The sequence below is a fragment of the Brienomyrus brachyistius genome, chromosome 24, assembly GCF_023856365.1.
Source record: "Brienomyrus brachyistius isolate T26 chromosome 24, BBRACH_0.4, whole genome shotgun sequence".
NCBI lineage: Eukaryota > Metazoa > Chordata > Actinopteri > Osteoglossiformes > Mormyridae > Brienomyrus > Brienomyrus brachyistius.
Genome location: NC_064556.1, coordinates 9,513,191 through 9,533,610, shown reverse-complemented (window position 1 = coordinate 9,533,610; position 20,420 = coordinate 9,513,191). Strand labels below are relative to the sequence as shown.

The following is a 20,420-nucleotide window of genomic DNA, read 5'->3' as shown; positions in this document are numbered from 1 at the left end:
TACGCACTGACCAAAAAAGTATTTTTAAAAAATGTATCTGTTTGGGAGGGGGACAGCTCTATAGGTTGGGATTCAGAAGTTTGCTGGTTCCCAATCCCTGGGTCGGCAGAGTGATCCCACCATTGGGCCCTTCAGCAAGGCCCTTAACCCTAATTGGCCCAGAGACTGGACGACCCTACTGTCTCCTCTAGTTTTCATGAGGTGGCCTCCTGGGATGCTTTTCCAGCTGTCCTGAAGGAGGTCCCACAAACGCTGAGCTCTCATTGGCCACTTTTCCTTTACTCTCTCGTTAAACTCCTCCAAAACTATTTCTGGTGTGTTCAGGTCAGGTGGCCAGATCATGTGATGTGACACTATCACTCTCCTTTGTAGGCGGCTTGGCGTGTCCCAACTTTTGACTGGTACTGTACACACATTAGAATCACGGTCTCCTCTCCTTACTTTTCACTGGCCAGCAGAGGGCGCAGGTAGCAGCCAAGCATGTTCTGCAGGTCTTTCACAAACCCACGTTCATGCTCCAGGATGTCCTGCACAACCTGAGGGAGAGCCATGGGGGGGTGAGCAGGCACTCATCACAGGTGCTCCGATTCATCACCAGCACAACCAGTCACTCTCTGTGGTCTTCCTGTGTTCACATGTGGGCTTGCTGGGATGAAAAAGGCTTCTCTTCTCTGATCAACGTTACCAACCTGACGGTGAAAAGACCTCGGCTGCATCTGGGTTCTACACCTCAGAAAAGCTTTGGTGTCTTGTAGCAGAGCTGCCTTTGTTAACATGAACCAAGGCAAAGGGATGATGTTTCAATGGATAATGAGTCTGACTATGGATCAGAAGATTCTAGGTTTGACTCCTGCTGGCTCGGTTGACACTTCTTGAGGGCAGCGTGTGGCTCAGTAGGCTAAGTTTTTGTGCCTGTGATCGAAAGGTCTCCGGTTTGAGCCAGACCTCAGCAGAACGGTCATGTCTGAGGGCGCAAGGCCCTTAACCCCCAGCTCCATGGGCGCCACTGCAGGTGGCTGCCCTTCACTGCCAGGCTTGCTCTCACCTACATATGTCTGTGTGTCATGGAGAGCAAGATGGGGTAGATGAAAAGGGAATTTTTCCAAGGGAATCAATAAAGTACTATTATCATTATTATTATTTTATGTGACTAGGGTGGTGTTGTTGGTGCACCATCGACTATGGACCTCGGTCGCTTCACTCACCACCCCGTAGTAGTTCTTCGTTAACTGAGGCAGGTCAAAGCCTTTGGCTGCCTTTGGGGACAGGGGCTTCTCTGAAGTCGAATGAGGTACCAGGCATAAAGAAGAGGCAAGTGAGAATTATGCAGACTCCAAGCGACAATGAGTCTTTGAAGTGCTCCAGTTTAACAAGGAGTTTCACAGCAGACTATTGATTTAAAAGAAGAGAAACTCAGAACACGCGACAATAATAGTACAGACGCTCCTCTACTTACGAATGAGATACGTTCTGGACAGCCGTTCGTAACTTGAAATGTTCGTAAGTCGTTATTCACCATCATTTTAAGGGTGTACGCAAGTACAAAGAACTAGTATGCTGGGAGTTCGCACGCTACGCTGCTGCGCGGCGGGAGTAGCGGCCAGAAGTCGTACCAGGCGGAATTGGGGCGCAGAAAAAAATACTGATGTTGCGGACAGGAAACGGGAGCCTAAGGAACACAATTTGGACTTACAGTCCTGTTTCTTATGTCTAAAAGTTCAAAGTTTGTAAGTAGAGAAGCGTCTGTACTGATTTCATCAGTATAATGCAAACATCGATCCACTCTAATACGCTCTACAAAGTGTACATAGATACTACATAATGAAGTATCTCTAAGGTCAGAAAGATTCTAATACACATTAGCAAACACGTTGACCAACTTTAACTTAAACTTTAACTTTAAATTTTTTTTTAACTAGTTTGATACTAATATGCCTAACTTTAACGGAATTCATGTGAGGACATGCATTTCAGTTTAGATACACAAAGCACTTCACTTAAACCCATACAGATGAAATTCTAATACCGAACCATTAGGCCAGTGTTTCGCAATCCGGTCCATGGGGACCCACAGACAGTCCATGTTTTTACTCCCTCCCAGCTCCCTACTAGACTATCTGGGAGGGGGCAAAAACGTGGACCGGCTTGTGGGTCCCTGAGACTGGATTGAGAAACACTGCATTAGACCAACCTGAGACCAGTTTGTCACCAGGCCACAAAGCATTCTGACTGCATATAATGTAAACAGATATCACGCACGTGCAGATGGCATTTCTGACTGACCCGACGGCTTGACCTCCCGCACGTAGTTGCTGGGGAACCAGCCCGTCCTGCCGTTGAGCGTTCCCTCCCACCAGCCGCCCTCCTCCTGCCGAGTGACGCTGATCAGCTCGCCCTTGCTGAAGGAGAGCTCGTCCTCGTTGTTCTGTTTGAAGTTGAAGCGCGCCTTCACCAGCAGCTGTGTTGCGCCGCTGCCGTTCTCAGCCATGTCCTGAGGACACACATGGGACACCCCCCCCACTCAGCTCAGCTTCACCACTGTGCCATGAAAAGAGCAGAGGCGGCGATGGCAGACCCCCTCACCGTGGGTTTGGAGGGTCTGCGCAGACTCTTGGTGGACTTGGGTGCAGACAGGGACGAGGACGACTGGCTAGCGGCGGGGGAGGTCGCACGAGGGCATGGTCTGTCCACAGCGAGGTCTGCGGGGGGACAAACTCAGCCATGGGTACATTTCCCAAAAGGTCCCGTCAGCAACTTACATAGCTGTAACCGTTCAGTTGCATGGTTCCGAATATGCAAGTCGCTAACGTTGTTAGCGACTATGCTTCTGCGAAACGCACCCCATGACAGACCACATTTCAGCAAAAGCTCAGAAAAACATCAGCTTTAAGGTGGAATGGAGAAGAAGCTGATCTCATCTTGCGCCATCTGAAAGTGACCGTTATTAAAGAGAAGCAAAAGACTGAGCAGAGTCCAGGAGGGCATAGCTCCCGTTCATGAAACCTGACATGTGCCGCCCAAACTTCTGCAGGAAGCTGCAGTATTACTGCGACTTGAGAAAGAACATCCCAGGTCTACAGGAGATGTTGGCCGTTACTGCTTGTGTTACACAACATGGTGACTGTGGCCAGATGCACCCGGCTGGTGTTTAGGTGTCAGCAGCAGACAAGCACACTGTAGTCAGATATGCTCTCCTAACAAAGTCAACCTGATGGAGATCAGGACTTGTGCTCAGGAACACTGCCATACTAACTGGGCCACAAGTTATGTGGTCATGGGCTTTTTACTTTAGCCCCATACTGAGTCTGCTCATCCACTGCTCCTGGAAACATCCATGGCTAAGTTCTCTTAGTGCCATCGCTGGTAGTGTTAGAACTGATATAGTACTGGTGCTGTACAGCCTGTGTGTTACTGTACATCAGAAGGTCACGAACACAGACTCCCTTTAGTAAAAATGTTCAAATAATAATGCAAATTGAACTTACTGAAAATGCTGTAGATGAAGTTTTATCAACAAAGCCATACCTTTCCATTTTAGAACTGCATACTTAGTGATCATACTTTAAACATAAATATCAGTAATTTTAACAATAACAGCACTGTCAAATACGCCACCTGCAAGTCCAAAGCCTCCCTGGGATGGTCTAATCCGGCCCGCAAGACGCTAAAATACAGACACACTGCTCTGAAAAATCCCACATTACTGTATCAAGAGTAAGAAACTGTTATTGCTAGTCATATGAAAAAATTGCAGGTCTTGCAGGTTTCTACACATTTTCTTTACTCTTCAGCACTTGCTGAATAAGTGTGCTGCAGATAACTGTGTAGACCGCACTGGATGCTGGCCTTAGGGCCACCTTACACTAAGATCACTGGCCGGAAGCCAAAAAGCAGTCGGACAAAAGATTGTATATAAAAACCTATTTCTATCCTCTATGATTAGAACGATAACAAATAAAGGCCAGCAGATTTGAAGAACGGAGAAATACCGGCATTTATATAATTCCTCGCTACAAGATTATAAAGACTCCCAGATGGCTACAAACCAAAATAAAATACGCTTACACTTCAATGCCATATACCACTATATTTTTGTGTCAGTGTTCTTATATTTTGGATTTTTTTAAAATATACTTTCTATATATTTTTATTTTCAATTAAAGTCTAATTTAGTTTTAGGTGTGGTTTAATTTGTTTTTTTTTCCCATTTAATTTTGTATTTGGTTGTAACCAGTATTACAGTATATTTTCATGGACGGACACTTTTCCTTTTCCGACCGCATCTACACCTTCGCTGAGTTCACTTCTCCAAAACAAAACCAAAGGCAATAAAGAAGATAAACTAAAAGTAAAACATAAATAAACAATCCCTCACTGTATTAGCAGATCCATAACAGGGCCATATCACTTAAGCAATATACATTTTTGCATCCTTAATAAATATCTGATTTGCTCCATCTGCTCCCACACCTTCTGGCTGCATCCATAACTTGTATGTGGGAGGGTCTGGTTTCATCCATTTAATCGTACTTTCGGGCTACTGCAAGCAGTATTACTAGAAGATATCTCCCCCCCTAGGATTCAGGAATTAATCTATTAGCTTTTATTTTTAAGATGTAAATCTATTTAGTTGGTACGTATTTTACAGGAACGGGCCGATCCACATTTTTTCAGTTCCAATCCGATTCCGATATTTTTTTAAACAAGCAATTACAAATTAAAAAATATGTGCCAAAAAAAATGTAAATAAGATACTATAAACATAGATAATGTTCTGTTGCACCTCGTTTGTTTTAAGCACTTTTGAGGCGTTTGCAGTTCAAGTGGAATATCTTCCAAGCGAGGACACACAAGTGGCGGACGCTTCAAATGCCACACAAATTTTATCCCCCTGGCAACAGCGTCACTTACACTTCACTGCAATCACAGCTATATCATGTATCACAAGCTGTAGAGAGTGTGCAGACCAGCCCAAGCTGGCGACCCCCAAATCATCCACTGCTTTTTTTTCATATTACTCTCATTGTCTCGCAGAATTGCGTCTGCTTTACTTAGTGGGATTTCCTACTAAACGCTACTCCCACCTCTCATAACTTTGTTTTTACAAAGATTGCAAATCGCTGTGCTACCAGTTGTTGTTAAAAGCATAAAATACTCCCAGGTTATCACCCTCTTATCTGATTTACTTACGCTCCCCCTATTGCAAAGGGTATGTGCATGACATAACAGCAGGCAGAAGTCACTGTGCTCCCATCCACCGAGTAGCAGAAAACCTGAGTGGCAGTGTTAGCGTTTAGCTTCAATGCCACAAAATACTTATGTCAAACGGGAAAGAGCAGTCCCGCGACTGATTGTACAAACTCAAACTGATTTAACAAGAAATAGGAGCTATCTTTTTATAGGTGCCAAAAACTAAATGAGTAAGTATCAGATATGTCTGGCTCAGTGGGTTAAGCCTCTCTGCCTGCGATTGTAAGATTGCTGGTTTGAGGCCGACATTGGAAGAATAGCCATGTCAGTGAGCCCTTGAGTAAGACCCTTAACCCTCTGTTCTCATGGCAGGTGGCTGCCCTTCACTGCCAAGCTTGCTCTCACCTACACGTGTCATGGAGAGAAAGACGGGTTGGGTGAAAAGGAAGTGTCCCAACAGCGATCATTAAGTGTCATTGTTATATTGCACGATAAGTCGATAACATAATTATCGTGACAGACTGCCAATTAACTGCGCAGTTGGCACTGGATGTCTGCTACAGGGCCGCCTCACTGTAGCAGATCACAGACCACTGAAGCTCTGCTAAGATGCACTGTCACAGTCAATTACCAGAAATTCTTAATCTTAGGTCATACTACTAAATCGCACCATTGATGTTCTGTAAGGATCTGCGGTATATGGGAGAAATGTAGGTTACAGATTACAGCTTGACGCTAACGAGGCGAAATACCATAATTATCTTGTGCTGTTGCTGGGATCCCAAGCTACTCTCAGAGATTGCCCTCGAGCCAAGGGAGTAAAAAAAAAAAAAATCCCAAAGAAGTCCAAGGGGGGGGGGGGAATAGGATGTAAGTGGAATCTCTAAGGCACATTGTGAGTCTTCAAGGAATGACATTTAATCCAAGATACACTCACGCAGATGGTGCATATAGCCACACGGCACATACAGTGCTTTACTGTAGGGTGGTGACCACTTCCAGCTGGCCCTGATTTTCCTGCTTAATTTATATGTTGATGTTTCTTTTCCCCACGGACCCCAGTTGCCCGCGCTGTTTTGTTTGTTTTTCCGATCTCTGCTAAAGCGGTTTCCTTTTCCGCTCTGCGAGGGCTCTTCCCCAATTTGGTGAAGCACTCACGCCCCTTGCTTCTGGCTGCCTCCCCTCACCCAGTGGGCCAGTTCATACCCACTGCGGACGCGCCACAGCAAGCACTGCAGTGCCAGACCGTCCGTGTTCCTGCATGTTCGCACTCACTGCGCCAACGTGCCTGGCACCCGCGTACTTTGACGTCAGGCCAGGGGTGGCGCTGTAGAGCAAAGCTGCTCTAGGTCATGTTTACGACGTGCACTATGGACGTTGGAGCAAAAATACTGGCGCAGCGATGTGGAAATGTGGAAATTTTGACCAGAACTGATAGATTTTGCATGATATTCCAATACCGACAACTGGCTAACCTGAGCCACTTGCACCATCGGTGAAACTCGCAGACCTTGCCGACACAGACTAGCAGAATGATGCTGCATCATTTTTTATTCCGTGGAAAAGGAAAGATCGATCGGCGGGCCAGATTTAATAATGAATTACAAATATGCTGTGGGCCAGTACTTTCACAGGAAATCACTCATCCTTCACTCTTGAAAGTGGCTGATCGAATACAACCATCTTTATTATTTTATGTGTCTTTAGCTGATCAACCGAGATCAATTCATTGGACTGATACTGATATATTGATGATTTTGACAAATTCTGGCCAATTCCAATGTTAGCCGATATGTTGCACAAAATAAGTATTTCACGAAAATCAAGCGATGTTATATATTTTTGGTACACAAGGACATAGACAGGTATATAGAGTTGAGGTTATAAACATGTACACTAGTTGCCAAAACTGCAAAAACACTTCTAGATTTTAGAGATTGCAGAACTCTATTCCAGTAACTCATTTAATCGTTCGATGTATGATATCTGTAAACATTCTTTGATTGTTTATAAACATTACTGGCAGTATTTATGTAGTAATATTTATAACGTCATGCCAAAAAATTCTAGGTGTTCCCACAATTTTGGCCACTAGTATATTTCATGTGGTAGTAAGGAATCATAATAATTCCGGTATTTCCAGGCTCCGTCAGCCAGCCTTTCTTCCAGTCCACTAGCCTTGTTTGTTTTCAATCTGATACGACAATGTGCAGAATTATTAGGCAAGTGTGTATTTCACTTGTATCTTCCCAACCAACCGATACTTTCAGTCCAGATGAATCTCTAATTAAGAATCAACTGTTTAAAAACAGCAAAATGCTCAATATTTCGTACAATATAACCAACAAAGGTTTCATTACAAAGTATTGAGGTGGACTTTTGTCATTGACTAAATACTTATTTTCCACCGTACTTTGCAAATAAATTCTTTAAAATTCAGTCAATGTGATTATCAGGATTTCTGTCTCATTTTGTCTCTCATAGTTGAGCTACACCTATGGTGAAAATTACAGGCCTCTCATCTTTTTAAGTAGGAGAACTTGCACAATTGGTGGCTGACTAAATACTTTTTTTGCCCCACTGTATATCGAATGACAAAAAATGTTTCTTATTACTATTTCTGTTGATGGGGAAGATAGAAAATCCAACAGTTTCTATTTGGCTAATAATTCTGCACACTGATAATCAAGCGTTTTTCTTTTATTTTTGTTTGTGAAAGTCAAATGTAACACTTTCTGTCTAAATAAATTTGCTTTGTGCTCAAGAAAGCTTCTGAATTCTTTTTTGTAAGTCTGCCCAACGTTTGCTGAAAATGATCTAATAATTCTGCACACCGTGTATATACCATGTATATACCATGTATATACCACGTATATACCATCTATATACCATCTGCAGTCTGGTCTCCTTTCTGACTTCTTACTACATTTCGTCTGGCCAATGAACAATCAAGGCGTGCTGCGTTACAGGACAGACTGTCTGCGTCATTGCAGTTTACAAGTGGCATGCGGCCTCATGCACAGCCCCCAAAACGCAGCCCCTGCACCTGACCTCTGCGAGGAGAAATGCATCACGACAGCCGCGCATGTGGTGGTGCTCTGTAGTGGGTGAAGAACCGCAGTAAGTATAGCCATCCGTAAAGAGGGGTCGTACCACAAAAACAGCCTCAGTGTTCTCCGCCGTGATCCCCCGACTCGCCCACATGAGCGGCGTCTGTCCGACCTGTGTCCATTCACACCCCATTACCGGGGAAGGCCCTCTTCCCCGACCCTCTGAGCTCTGCTGACAGGATCAGGGCGAGTGCCAGTTTGCACACCATATGTACGGCGTGAGAGATGAACGTTCTGGAGGGCTGACAGATGGCATGTCTCTTCCACACACCGCACATGAACACATGGACACCCACAGAGGGGCCGCAGCCCCCCGGCCCATAGGTGAGCACAGAGCTCCTCAGTGCCAGACCCTTCAGACTGTGCCGCCCCCCCCGCGCCCCATTCAGGGTTAAAGAGCTTTAAAATGAAAAAGAGCACGGATCCTTAAGGTTCTGCTCATCAAAAGGTTCTCGTCCACAAATAAGAAGCGCATGACCGGCAGGGCCATGAAGAAGTCCGTTGTCCTGCACCATCTGCTGGACACATGCTAATTTGGAAAAGAATCTGCATTAGGCTCTGCCAGGGACCTGTCCGAAACCTGCCCCCACCCCTCCAAAAGGGTGGAACCGGGATGAAGGCTGTGGACAGTTGGACAGCAAACGTTATACGGTCATCGCAGGGACTGACACCCACAAATCCGTTATGCTTCTCATCTCCTGAATCCTCCAGTAAATTCCCTGTCTGGCACTCATCGATAATGATAATAATAACAATAATAATAACAACTAAATGAATTTCTATTCAGCAAAGTATTTCTGCAGATGAATTATAAAGGCAGCTGCATGACAGAGGGTGACATGATAGCTACAAGCTGAGGTATATAATAAGTAAATGCTGCCCCCTTCCGCTTGAATGAGCTTTCACAATAAACACTGAATAGGCCACAGAAGTCAGCTGGCCCCACACATGTCTCGGTTTGCCATACCCCCCCCCCCCCCCCCCCCAGCAATTGGTTCTAACACGACGGTTGTTTAATCCGCAACAGAACCAGAACAGTTTTTTGGGAAACTGACTGCAGCGCAGTCGGATTGTCAGAAAAAGACGCCGTGATTTTCACAGCATGAATTCCTTACAGGTAAAAAAAAAAAAAATAAAACGCCTTGAATATTTCGGCTCTTCATCACACTTATAAACAACACTGTTTACGCATATTTCTCTTATCTTACTATGGTGACTCAATGTTTTCATTTAATGACACTACAGTGCTGCTGCAGGCTGCCTGGTATATGATTTGCCTTATGTCTTATTTCCTATAAACTTCTGCTGCTAAAAAAAAAACAAAAAAAAAAAAACATATTCTCAGATGGTTACTGTGTGCACCTGTCGGTCTAATTTGATTTTCATTTACTTGTTCCTAATTTGTGTGGGAAGCCCCACTGTTTTAAAGAAACTATTTATGTGTGTAACACTGGCAGCTAAGCTATAGCGGTAATAGAATTCAGCTAACTAACCGAGGCCATTTAACGTCAAAGTATGCCGTTAATAACTTGTTAAAAAATACTGATATTTAAAACTAACAAAGTGCTGTGTAAAATATATTTCAGAGTAAGACTGTGGCAGCAAATTCAAAGGGTACAATTTGAAAACTGCAAGCAAACATCAGCATTACTGGATAACTGGTGTGTCTCCCAGTTACTATGGCAACAGGGTACTGGATGTCCAGCTTAAGTCTTACCTTGAGTAGCGAAATTTACAGCCAGGAGGGTCGACAGGATCTGGCTGAAGTTCTCACCAGTGTACAAGTTCTCCGGCTCAAAACCCTGGATGAAATTCAGGGACAAAAATAGTATAGAACAAGTTTTAGATGGTCAACACAGATGTGGAATTTCACACAAATTTGACACAAACAGGTAGAAAATTGCATCAGAAATATAAATCAGGATCATGGTGTGCAACAAATACACCTGTCCCAGAACTTACGCGTGTTTGCTATGCTAATTTTTACCCCTCCAAACCTGACAACTCGCACCCACGATTCCTACTTCTGAACACCATCTAGAGTTATCCAGACCTGTGTGTACGCTCTCCAAATGGCCGTGGACCCCTGGTGTGCCCCCTGCCACTCCGCATGCCAGGCTCCCTGCCCTACACCCGCTGCCTCAGGCCTCGCCTCTCATCGCCCTCACCAGCTGCCTCAGGCCTCGCCTCTCATCGCCCTCACCAGCTGCCTCAGGCCTCGCCTCTCATCGCCCTCACCAGCTGCCTCAGGCCTCGCCTCTCATCGCCCTCACCAGCTGCCTCAGGCCTCGCCTCTCATCGCCCTCACCAGCTGCCTCAGGCCTCGCCTCTCATCGCCCTCACCAGCTGCCTCAGGCCTCGCCTCTCATCGCCCTCACCAGCTGCCTCAGGCCTCGCCTCTCATCGCCCTCACCAGCTTCCTCAGGCCTCGCCTCTCATCGCCCTCACCCGCTGCCTCAGGCCTCGCCTCTCATCGCCCTCACCCGCTGCCTCAGGCCTCGCCTCTCATCGCCCTCACCCGCTGCCTCAGGCCTCGTCTCTCATCGCCCTCACCCGCTGCCTCAGGCCTCGTCTCTCATTGCCCTCACCCGCTGCCTCAGGCCTCGCCTCTCATCGCTCACACGTCCTCTAATGTAAAGTGAATCACTCAGACCTTTGCCTCTTTCTATTGAATTACATCTGTTATTTCTAATAGTTTGGCATTTCATTTGCAAACATCAGTAACACCATGATGCATATGGCTGACATAAGGGATTGAGTAGAGACAAACCGAGCATTTTAAGATGATTACCAAACGTGCATGGATGGGAGGAGAATTACTTCAAATCACACAATAATAATAATAATAATAATAATAATAATAATAATGATGATATTATTATTATTATTGTTGTTATTTATAGCGTATCTAGTCAGTGTGAACATCTGGAAAGCATACAGGTGGACTGTCTATTTCCTGTCCTTGCATCACAAGTGAGTTCCTCTTATGGGAATGACACAAGGAATAACATGTTTAAAGGTTGTGTTTGTTTAAGCTTATTTTTGAATGAAGTAGTACTGGTCTGGAACGGGGTACGTTTGTGAATCTAAACAAAGGGAAATGAGGCTTGGAAAGTAGATGCAGCAGCAGAGTGAGCGCAGTGGGGGTGTGCAGAATGCAGTAGCAGGGTGAGTGCAGTGGGGGTGTGCAGAATGCAGCTGCAGGGTGAGCGCAGTGGGGGTGTGCAGAATGCAGTAGCAGGGTGAGCGCAGTGGGGGTGTGCAGAATGCAGTAGCAGGGTGAGCGCAGTAGGGCTATGCAGAATGCGGCAGAAGGGTGAGTGCAGTGAGGGTGTGCAGAATGCAGTAGCAGGGTGAGTGCAGTGGGGGTGTACAGAATGCAGCTGCAGGGTGAGTGCAGTGGGGGTGTGCAGAATGCAGTAGCAAGGCGAGCGCAGGGGGGTGTGCAGAATGCAGTAGCAAGGCGAGCGCAGTAGGGGTGTGCAGAATGCAGCAGAAGGGTGAGTGCAGTGGGGGTGTGCAGAATGCAGCAAAGGGGTGAGTGCAATAGGGGTGTGCAGAATGCAGTAGCAGGGTGAGTGCAGTGGGGGTGTGCAGAATGCAGCACCAGGGTGAGCACAGTAATAATTTTTTTTAAAGTTCTTGTAATGTTATAGGAACAGCACAACAGTGAGCTATCAGTGCTAGTGCAGAACAACGCCTTGTGGAAACAACAGGTTTAACATGTGGTTACTGACTGAAATAATTAATTTACGTAAAAATCCTCAAAAATATTATAAACAAAAAAACTTCTACATTTGGTAGGTAAATGAGCAAAAAGCTTGCGAGAATGCAAGATGATGAAGGAAGATTCAGCAGCGGCCCTACTGGTCATGGAGTGCCAGCACTTATGCCTGTGGTCATAAACCACTGAGCCACAGAAAACGCCGTCAGCAAAATGATCACCGTGAAGCACAGCACCAACTCTTCCTGAGAGAGAAAGGTTCTACAGAGATGCATGAAACTGGACGATGGCTGTGGTTTCTTAATGGCTCTCCAATGTCCTCTGCTGAGAACGAAATCCAGCCATGATGAAGGCATGTGCTCGTTACTGTGCTGCTCTCAGGCTTGCATGAAAGTATGAAGTATGAAAGCATACAGACACTCAGCAGCAGGTCCCCCTGCAGGTTCCCACCAGGGCTGACGGCGAGCACGTCTGGCTACCCACCCCTGACCACATTCAGCCACCCTACCTCAAAGCAACCGAATCATTAGTCCCTTGCCCGCATTGTTCACATTACCCGACATCCACTTGTTGACCAGATATTGTCTGTCTGTACACGTTTGTCTAAATGCACTGTTTTACTTTCGGTATGTGAGAGTTCCACGGTGTTGCTGAAACAATCACACCACAAAGCATCGCAAAGCCTTGATGGCGGAGAGAAGATCATGGCGTGTAAGGAGGAGGCTGACTGAATTTACAAGAAAGCACTAATAACCCTGAATGTGGTATATTTTTACAACTTTGATTTCCTGCAACGTAAAATAGGGAAAGATCCAGACAACTAACACTGGGCAAGAAATCTGTTGCCATGTGGTACTGGCTGGTGATGAAGAGACAGGGGGGAACCAACCACGTTGGTTCTTCTAGTGACGACGCTACATTTCAGGAACGGAACCTTACGGCAGACCTACTCCCTTTTTACTTTCCGTTAGACCGTCGCAGAATATAGTGCGTCCTGAGTTTGCAGATAGTACTCTTCGAGTCAGGTCCTAATGAGGTGCCAAGTTCGGGATGTTGGTCCATTTGGGCTCTTAATTTAAGTGTGATTGATATTAATCCATCCATCTTCCGACTGCTTATGGTAAGACGGTCACAAGGACCAGGAACCTGCATGGAGGTCATCCTGGAGAACTCAAGGAGGAAATGAAGTACCCTAAGGAAACCCAAAGCAAACATGGGAAGAACATGCAAACTCCACACACGCCTGGCAGGACCCTCTAGAAGCGCGAGGTAACCAGGAAAACTCTCCAAGCCGGCCCATCCGTAGCACCTAAACTGGTACTAGGTAAACTGTATTTTAAACAGTGGTTTAATGATTCGTTTTGTGTCTGCTAATGAAATGTATCCGCTATATTCCAACAAAGCACATCCATCCATCTTCCAGTGGTCATGCAGTAAAGTGACAGGGGTCTTCCCAGCCAACACAGGGCAACGCGGGAAGAACACTCTAACTGCATATATGCGAACCCTGTCATGTAACAGCACTCTCCACTACAGCTCCATGCTGTCCTTTCAGCCCTAGCAAAGAACCTACATCTTCCAATAAATTACATTACGTACGAGTGTTCAAAGGCACATGTTAATGGGAAAACCAATGGCATTTCAAAGCATCGGTCATTTTTAATCATCATACTTTTTATGACAAGAATTTAACATGACTGGAAATTAAAGTGAGTTCTTATTTATTGCCGTGACTTACGCATGGATTACACATATGATTAATTCTATGACGAGTGCAATCGGGCTAATTAATATAATTAATAAGCAGGTTGGTTGGATAGGGAGATCCCGAAGACCAGGCCTGCATAATCACCATTACATCACTGGGGAACCATCAAAAGCCAAAAAACATCCGTTTAAATAAACAGATTTTTTCAGCTTACTTAAGTAGGTCAGCATGTCTTTTGGACTTCAGGAGTGAAGTGGAACACAGGGAGTCTGAGGGGAAGAAGCTAGCCCCCCTCCCCCACCAAACAAAACAAACAATTAAAAAAAAAAAAAAAAAAAAAAAAAAAAATCGAGAGACAGAAACAAACTCTATTTCATTCAAAGCTACCGGTAGTTAAAACCGTGTGGTTTAAAAATGGTTCAGAAACCCCCAAATTAGCACTGGCTTAGACGCTGCCCCTGTTAGGAGGAGCACCTGTGCCGGAGCTGCCTCAGGAATGCTGCGGAAGCACGGGCATGACTCCCAGATAAGGAGTGAGCAGCTGCTAAATGGGACAGGGGGAAGAGAACAGTCTGACTGGATGCAAATGCGACTGAGCTGGGTGTGGAAACCCACCACACACCGCAAGCCACTCAGAGAACAGAGGTCAGCTCTACCTGGAGTCAGAATCCACCACGGCGGATTGCATATAGTCGAAAAGTGAGACTTCCTCTCCTGTTAGCTTCTTCCGCTTTCTAAAGATCCCCTGCAGAAGTGAAAACTGAACGGCCCCATTGTTCGGTCACATGACCGGCCAGACCTCTCTGAACATTACAGCTGCAGTTAAAAATAGGCCCATACTAGGCAGTACTACGGCAGGCTGGGGGAACACGACGCCGACACTCCGCGGGCAGCCGCTCGGCCATAAAAAGCAGGACCGCACTCATTAATATTCAAGGGATTTGATATGCCAAACAAAAACTTTTTAAACCACGTCTGTGTAATTATATCAATTAATACCACTAATTCACCAGATCCATACTCGCATGGGAGCCAAAAACATAAGTACCATGTTCTTTATTCCTGAGACCTCCAGCAGTTCTTCGTTACACAAGCATCTTTACAGCGGACTGTCTCATGATCGGACATGACCAGACCTGTCAGGGCCTGCCGCCACACTCACAGATAACCATAGTACACAGCAATACCTTCAGTAAAGCTATCATGATTACTCGATTATTTAAAAAGCATTGACTGCATTATCCTTCCCGATTACTTGCCAATACAGCGGAAGGAAGACTAAGCATAGAAGATGAGGGTACAGATAATGGAGTGAGAGCATTTGTATGGGAGCACTTCACATTAAAAGCAGAGGTGGAAAGTTCAGGTCCAAAAAGTACAAATCCAGGCCAAGGTTTTATTTCAACCAACCAGCTGAACACTATATGGCTGTGACTCTTTATACTCAGCTGGTTGGTTGAAACAAAATCTTGGTTTGGATTTGTACTTTCTGGACCTGAACTACCCCCCTCTGATTAAAAGTGAATGAAAGCACAGCCATCTGTCAGTATTGCAAAGCAGAACTTAAATATCACCACAGCACCACTGCAGTGCAAATACATCTTAAAAGAAGACATTCAGGTTTGAAGGACTCGCCCAATAATGCGAGATTAGCCATAGATACGCCCCATTTAGCCTCTCGAAGTAGCCTACCTGCTTGTCAAAATAATCGCTGCTGAAATAAAGGTTAGCCCTGTCGCTTAGCCATGTCATCTTACATAATAGGGTGCATAATAACCAATTGATATGAATCTTATTATTGTTTTTATGTGTTTACACTGTGATATGTAAGAGTTGAAAATGAAATATATGGCGAAACAAAACTTAATCTACCAACAAAGTCTGTCAGATAAGTTGGTGGTGCTGCACCGACAGACACAAGGCAGTGCCGACAAATCACTTGCTTTTCATCAATATCCTCCCTATGGAATACGATATATTTCCATATAGCAGAATACGAATGTCTTTCTCTGACCGGTTCTTGTCCACTCTTCTCCTGTTTACTGTTACTGTTTTTTTTCCTTCAAAATTTCTCACAAATGCACCACATGGTCTATGAATGAGTCCAACAGCAAGGATGAAAATGATTACGATTGTCCTGGAGATCGCATGGAACACTCACGCAAAAGCAGCGACGGTAAACTTTAAACTGATTTTTTAAAGCTACACTAGATAATGACAAAGGGAATTATCATTAAAATTGTGACTGAAAAGTGGGTAGGGCTGTCGCCGCACACCCCCCGCTCGGCGTGTGTGGAGTGTATATGGTCACGCTGTGTGTGCGTGGCTTTTCGGCAGATCCTTCGATTTCCTGATACAGTCTAAGAACCTTCCACCTAAGTGGACTGGAGTGCCTGAATTGACTGCATGTGTGCATCATGTACTGTGTGGTTGGTTCCTGTCTTCTGCCAGTTGCAATGAATGTATATATTATAAGAACATAAGAAATTTACAAAAGAGAGGAGGCCATTCGGCCCATCAAGCTCGTTTGGGGAGAACTTAACGAATAGCTCAGAGCTCTTAAAACCTTATCTAGCTCTGATTTAAAGGACCCCAGGGATTTAGCTTGCACTACACTAACAGGAAGACTATTCCATACTCTAACTACACGCTGTGTAAAGAAGTGCTTCCTCAAATTCGTTTTAAAATGTTCTCCCGCTAATTTCCACCATGAGTTCTAGCATTTAAACTAATATTGAAGTAGCCATTTGGCTGAACAGCATCCAGACCTCTTACAATCTTATATTATATACAGTAAAACCTTTGATTGCGAGCATAATTTGTTCTGGAAACGTGCTTGCAATCCAAAGCACTCGTAAATCAAAGCGAATTTTCCCATTAGAAATAATGGAAACTCAAATGATTCGTTCCACATCCCACAAATATTCATATAAAATTGATTAATACAAAATATAAAGTAAAAATATATAAAACAATTTAACATGTACTTTACCCTTTGAAAAGAATTGTGGATGGTGTGAGGGAGAAAAGAGAAAGGAGAAGAGGAGGGTTATTTTGTAGGACGACTTTCACTATAACTAACGGAATCACTGCTATCTGTTTTGCCTACTTTTTGATTTCGCGGAAATGTGGACTTTGCCTTGTTGTTAAACAGATTCATCACTCGCACTGCTATGCCCTTATTTGGATGGTGCTTTTCTACTAAATTTTGACTATACAAGTGAGGCACGCCAACTGAGACTGAGCATGGGAGACGATTACCCACAATCCTGCAGCAAGAGAGAGAGAAGAACCATCGGCTCAGTTGTGATCACGTGACACTCGGCAGACAAAGCATATATATAATACTTGTATTGCAAGACCTTGCTCGTTTATCAAGTTAAAATTTATTTTAAAATTTTGCTCATCTTGCAAAAAACCCGCAAACCAAGTTACTCGCAATCCAAGGTTTTACTGTATTATATTATATTCAACAATTCACTGTGTCTGTAGATGCTTAACAGAATATACAGTATATAGAGTATAAGTATAGATTCATGAAAGTATCTACATAGTATTAGAATAATTTAACTGAACATTTTATATCAGTAGATATATCAGTAACGATACATTAAAATCCTGGTTCGATAAGTACCTTAGTCACGGTTTGGTACGTTTTCGGTACAGCGGTGTAAAAGAAATGAAATTTTAATTGCTTATTTTTTTCTTTATTAAACTGTGGTTTACTGAACAAAGTTTGACTGTCTCAAATAAATCTCTGTCAATACTGCTGCAGTCTATTAATAAAAAAACGTATTACTTAAAAAAGTTCATTAAGTAAATAAAATACATTTACTTCAAAATAAATCAAAATAAATATTCTCTCAAGTAAATAATAAATATCCATCAAGATGTACATTTAGAAAATTAACTGCACCTGATCTGTACTGTATTCACATCAGCAGCTTTCAGCTTCATATTTGACCTGTGCAACACAAATATGGTCTCAAAAAATACGAAGTATAACAAAATAAATACCCATTATGGTGCAGCATTTGAAAAAAATACCTGTGCTGCACTTGTGTTTAAATTAACAGCTTCCAGCTTCACGCTAGGACATACATATATATGCATACCGAACCGAAAGACCCCGAGACCCATAACAAAAATTCTCAGTATAAATATGCGTACAGTTACATTCATAATGTGACTCCTTCCCATCCTTTTCACATAGGAAAAAAAAATACCTTTTTAAATTTGAGTATATTTGGAGATAAGCTCAGCTTCCATCCACACCAGCAATTGTTCTGTGCTTCCACAAAGATGCCGCCCATCGAATAATCTGACCACTCCCACAAATATCCTGACCACTCCCACAAAGATGCAGCCCCCACACACAGATTGTGAGTACCAAAACAAAGATGCTGCTCCCCTCAGAGATTCCGACCACTCTCACAATGACTCTGCTTCTCCCACTGATATTCTGACCACAAATGTTTTTCCTCTGCTCATCGAAAATTTGACCCCTTACGTGTTAATTACACTGCCCCCATGGGGATACCAGGAAACCACACGGATCCAGCCCACCCACTGAGAAGCTGAGCATGACCATAAATATTCTCTGACTCCTAAGGTTCACACCGATGCAGCCATTACCTCAGCTTTCATTTCCTGGAAATATTAATACACAACATACATACTGTAAAATATATTAATTAAAACATCCAATTCAGCACTTAGGAAAATTACTTCCACTCCAAGGATATTATTTTCTCCTTCAGCAATATATTTAAAAAGACTGTTGAATGTAAAAGATGACATCAGCTTGAATGGACACTATAATTAGCACAGTCCAACCTTTGTCTTCAGGCTCCTTTCAAAGAGGGTAATTGCACAGCATTCATTATTAAGTCCCTCCCTCCATCTTCCACAACTAAAAATGACAGCATGCATCAGAATTAGGCTGCGTAGAGTAGTACTATCTGTGTGTGGAGCCCACAGGTGACAGATTAGGAGGCAGAGGGTAACTCCATTTAGCCGGCTTCTGGTCCGCAAGCAGCTCTCACAAGGTGAATGAGCCTGGGTGGGTCATCCAAGATCTTACCTCCGCTGAAGTTTCAATGTCTAATTATTCGCAGTGGTCCATCTTAAAAGCTGTATAAGAAATTTTCGGCAGCATAAAGCACCGTAAATGCTGCATGTGAAATAATATGTTTAAGATTCCTTTTACTCAACCAGTATGTATACCACACTTAGATAAGTAAGCAAATGTTTTTCCCCCCAAAGAAACAATACAGATGAACAGATGTCACTGCGCAGAAAGTACAACTGCAGTGTCTGTTTTGTGGCAACTTAATGGGCGAAGTCCAGTCCCTAAAAAAAAATTTACATGGCGACCAAAAGAGCACAGAATGACGTCCTTGCTAGGGGCTAAAACTTTAATTGTTAGGATTTAGTAACCAAACCATAATTCTAAAATAAGTGACATATGAGCTCGGTGACAAACTGGTTTATTTGCAGGAAATGTCTTATAAATTTTCATTGTCCCAAAAACACCTTCCACCAGCAGGCTTATTTATGAAGAGTCCGCATGAACAGACTGAGTGGGAAATTATCCTTACGGCGAAATTCCATGCAAACACCACAAGATTTAAATAAAGGGGAATTCTCATGCCATGCAAACGGACTTTTCCAAGTCTCTGCACCAACCCCAAATGATGCTTTAGAGATTTAAATGTAGCGACTATGTACGACGAAAACTCTTCTGCAAAAACAACCCAGACTAACTTCATGCGGCTACAGCACACGATTAAGTCCTGCTGCCGCTGAGCGGTAACACGACTGAGAGAAGAGGGAAGCACATGTGCAGGAAGTCGGGCGCATCTGATAGAAAAGAGAAGTGAGAAAGTGATTCGGCTGCATTTTGCTCGAACCTCTGAAGCCTGTGAAAACCAAAACGATCAGCATGGCCCCATCCGACAGGCAGGAACCAAATGTGCAGTCTTTACACGTATAGAAAAAAAGAAGCCAGATTTAGAGTTTTGGGGGTCTCTTTCAAATGAAACTCACGACGCAAGTTGTAAAACAATTCAAATACAGATTCTGCTCACCAGAAGCACAAGAATAGCAGCTTCTCAGAGCCTGCAGCTAAGCCTGCATCTGGGTGTGTTTCTATACTTGCACGGGGGTAGGGTTAACCACAATTCTATGGTAAAAAAACGTAACACTTGTTTGCCATTAGCCGGCTATTACTCGTACAAGCCAGTAATGAAACAGCAGCCTGAATTTGGTTTGAATAAAAACGTCAAGTTTTAAGAGCAGGCTGATGGAGCCACATCTCAGGCTTTCGTTTATACTGCCTTCCAAGGTTTCCTGTCACCGTAACAGAAGGAATGTTTCAGCCGAACCCCAAGTGAAGGCACTACATTGTGATTTTAGGGACAGTTGTTTTCATAAGTGATGAATGCATATTTAACCAAACTGCGCCTATCTGTTATATATCTGACTGAGAGGCTTATCTGGGTGTTGAATGACATGTGAAGTTTATTCCGCAGTCTTGTGACCCATATATTTACTGAAGGCAGATTTGTTTTTCAGGTAGTAAAACGTCACACCACCAAGGTGAAAAACAGACACACTTAACGGTTGGACGGCGGGGAAACGTCCAGCAAAGCCATCTCCCCACTGCTGATGCGACAAGCCTTGTGGC

General features: G+C 44.0%; 1 protein-coding gene across 5 annotated transcripts in view; it reads right to left on the bottom strand.

The window, feature by feature from the left end:
• The window catches only part of LOC125719830 (rho guanine nucleotide exchange factor 6-like), a 46,477-nt gene that overhangs the window by 20,316 nt on the left and 5,741 nt on the right, over positions 1–20,420 (bottom strand). For all 5 annotated transcript variants that reach the window (XR_007385220.1, XR_007385221.1, XM_048994620.1 and 2 more), the window contains 5 exons: positions 10,018–10,102; positions 2,584–2,699; positions 2,284–2,491; positions 1,206–1,276; positions 442–536 (listed from right to left, as the gene is read on the bottom strand). Coding sequence is in view for 3 of the 5 variants with exons in the window: in XM_048994620.1 (XP_048850577.1) it covers positions 442–536; positions 1,206–1,276; positions 2,284–2,491; positions 2,584–2,699; positions 10,018–10,102 (575 nt within the window). In the remaining 2 variants the exon portion in view is untranslated. The remainder of the gene's footprint in view (positions 1–441; positions 537–1,205; positions 1,277–2,283; positions 2,492–2,583; positions 2,700–10,017; positions 10,103–20,420) is intronic.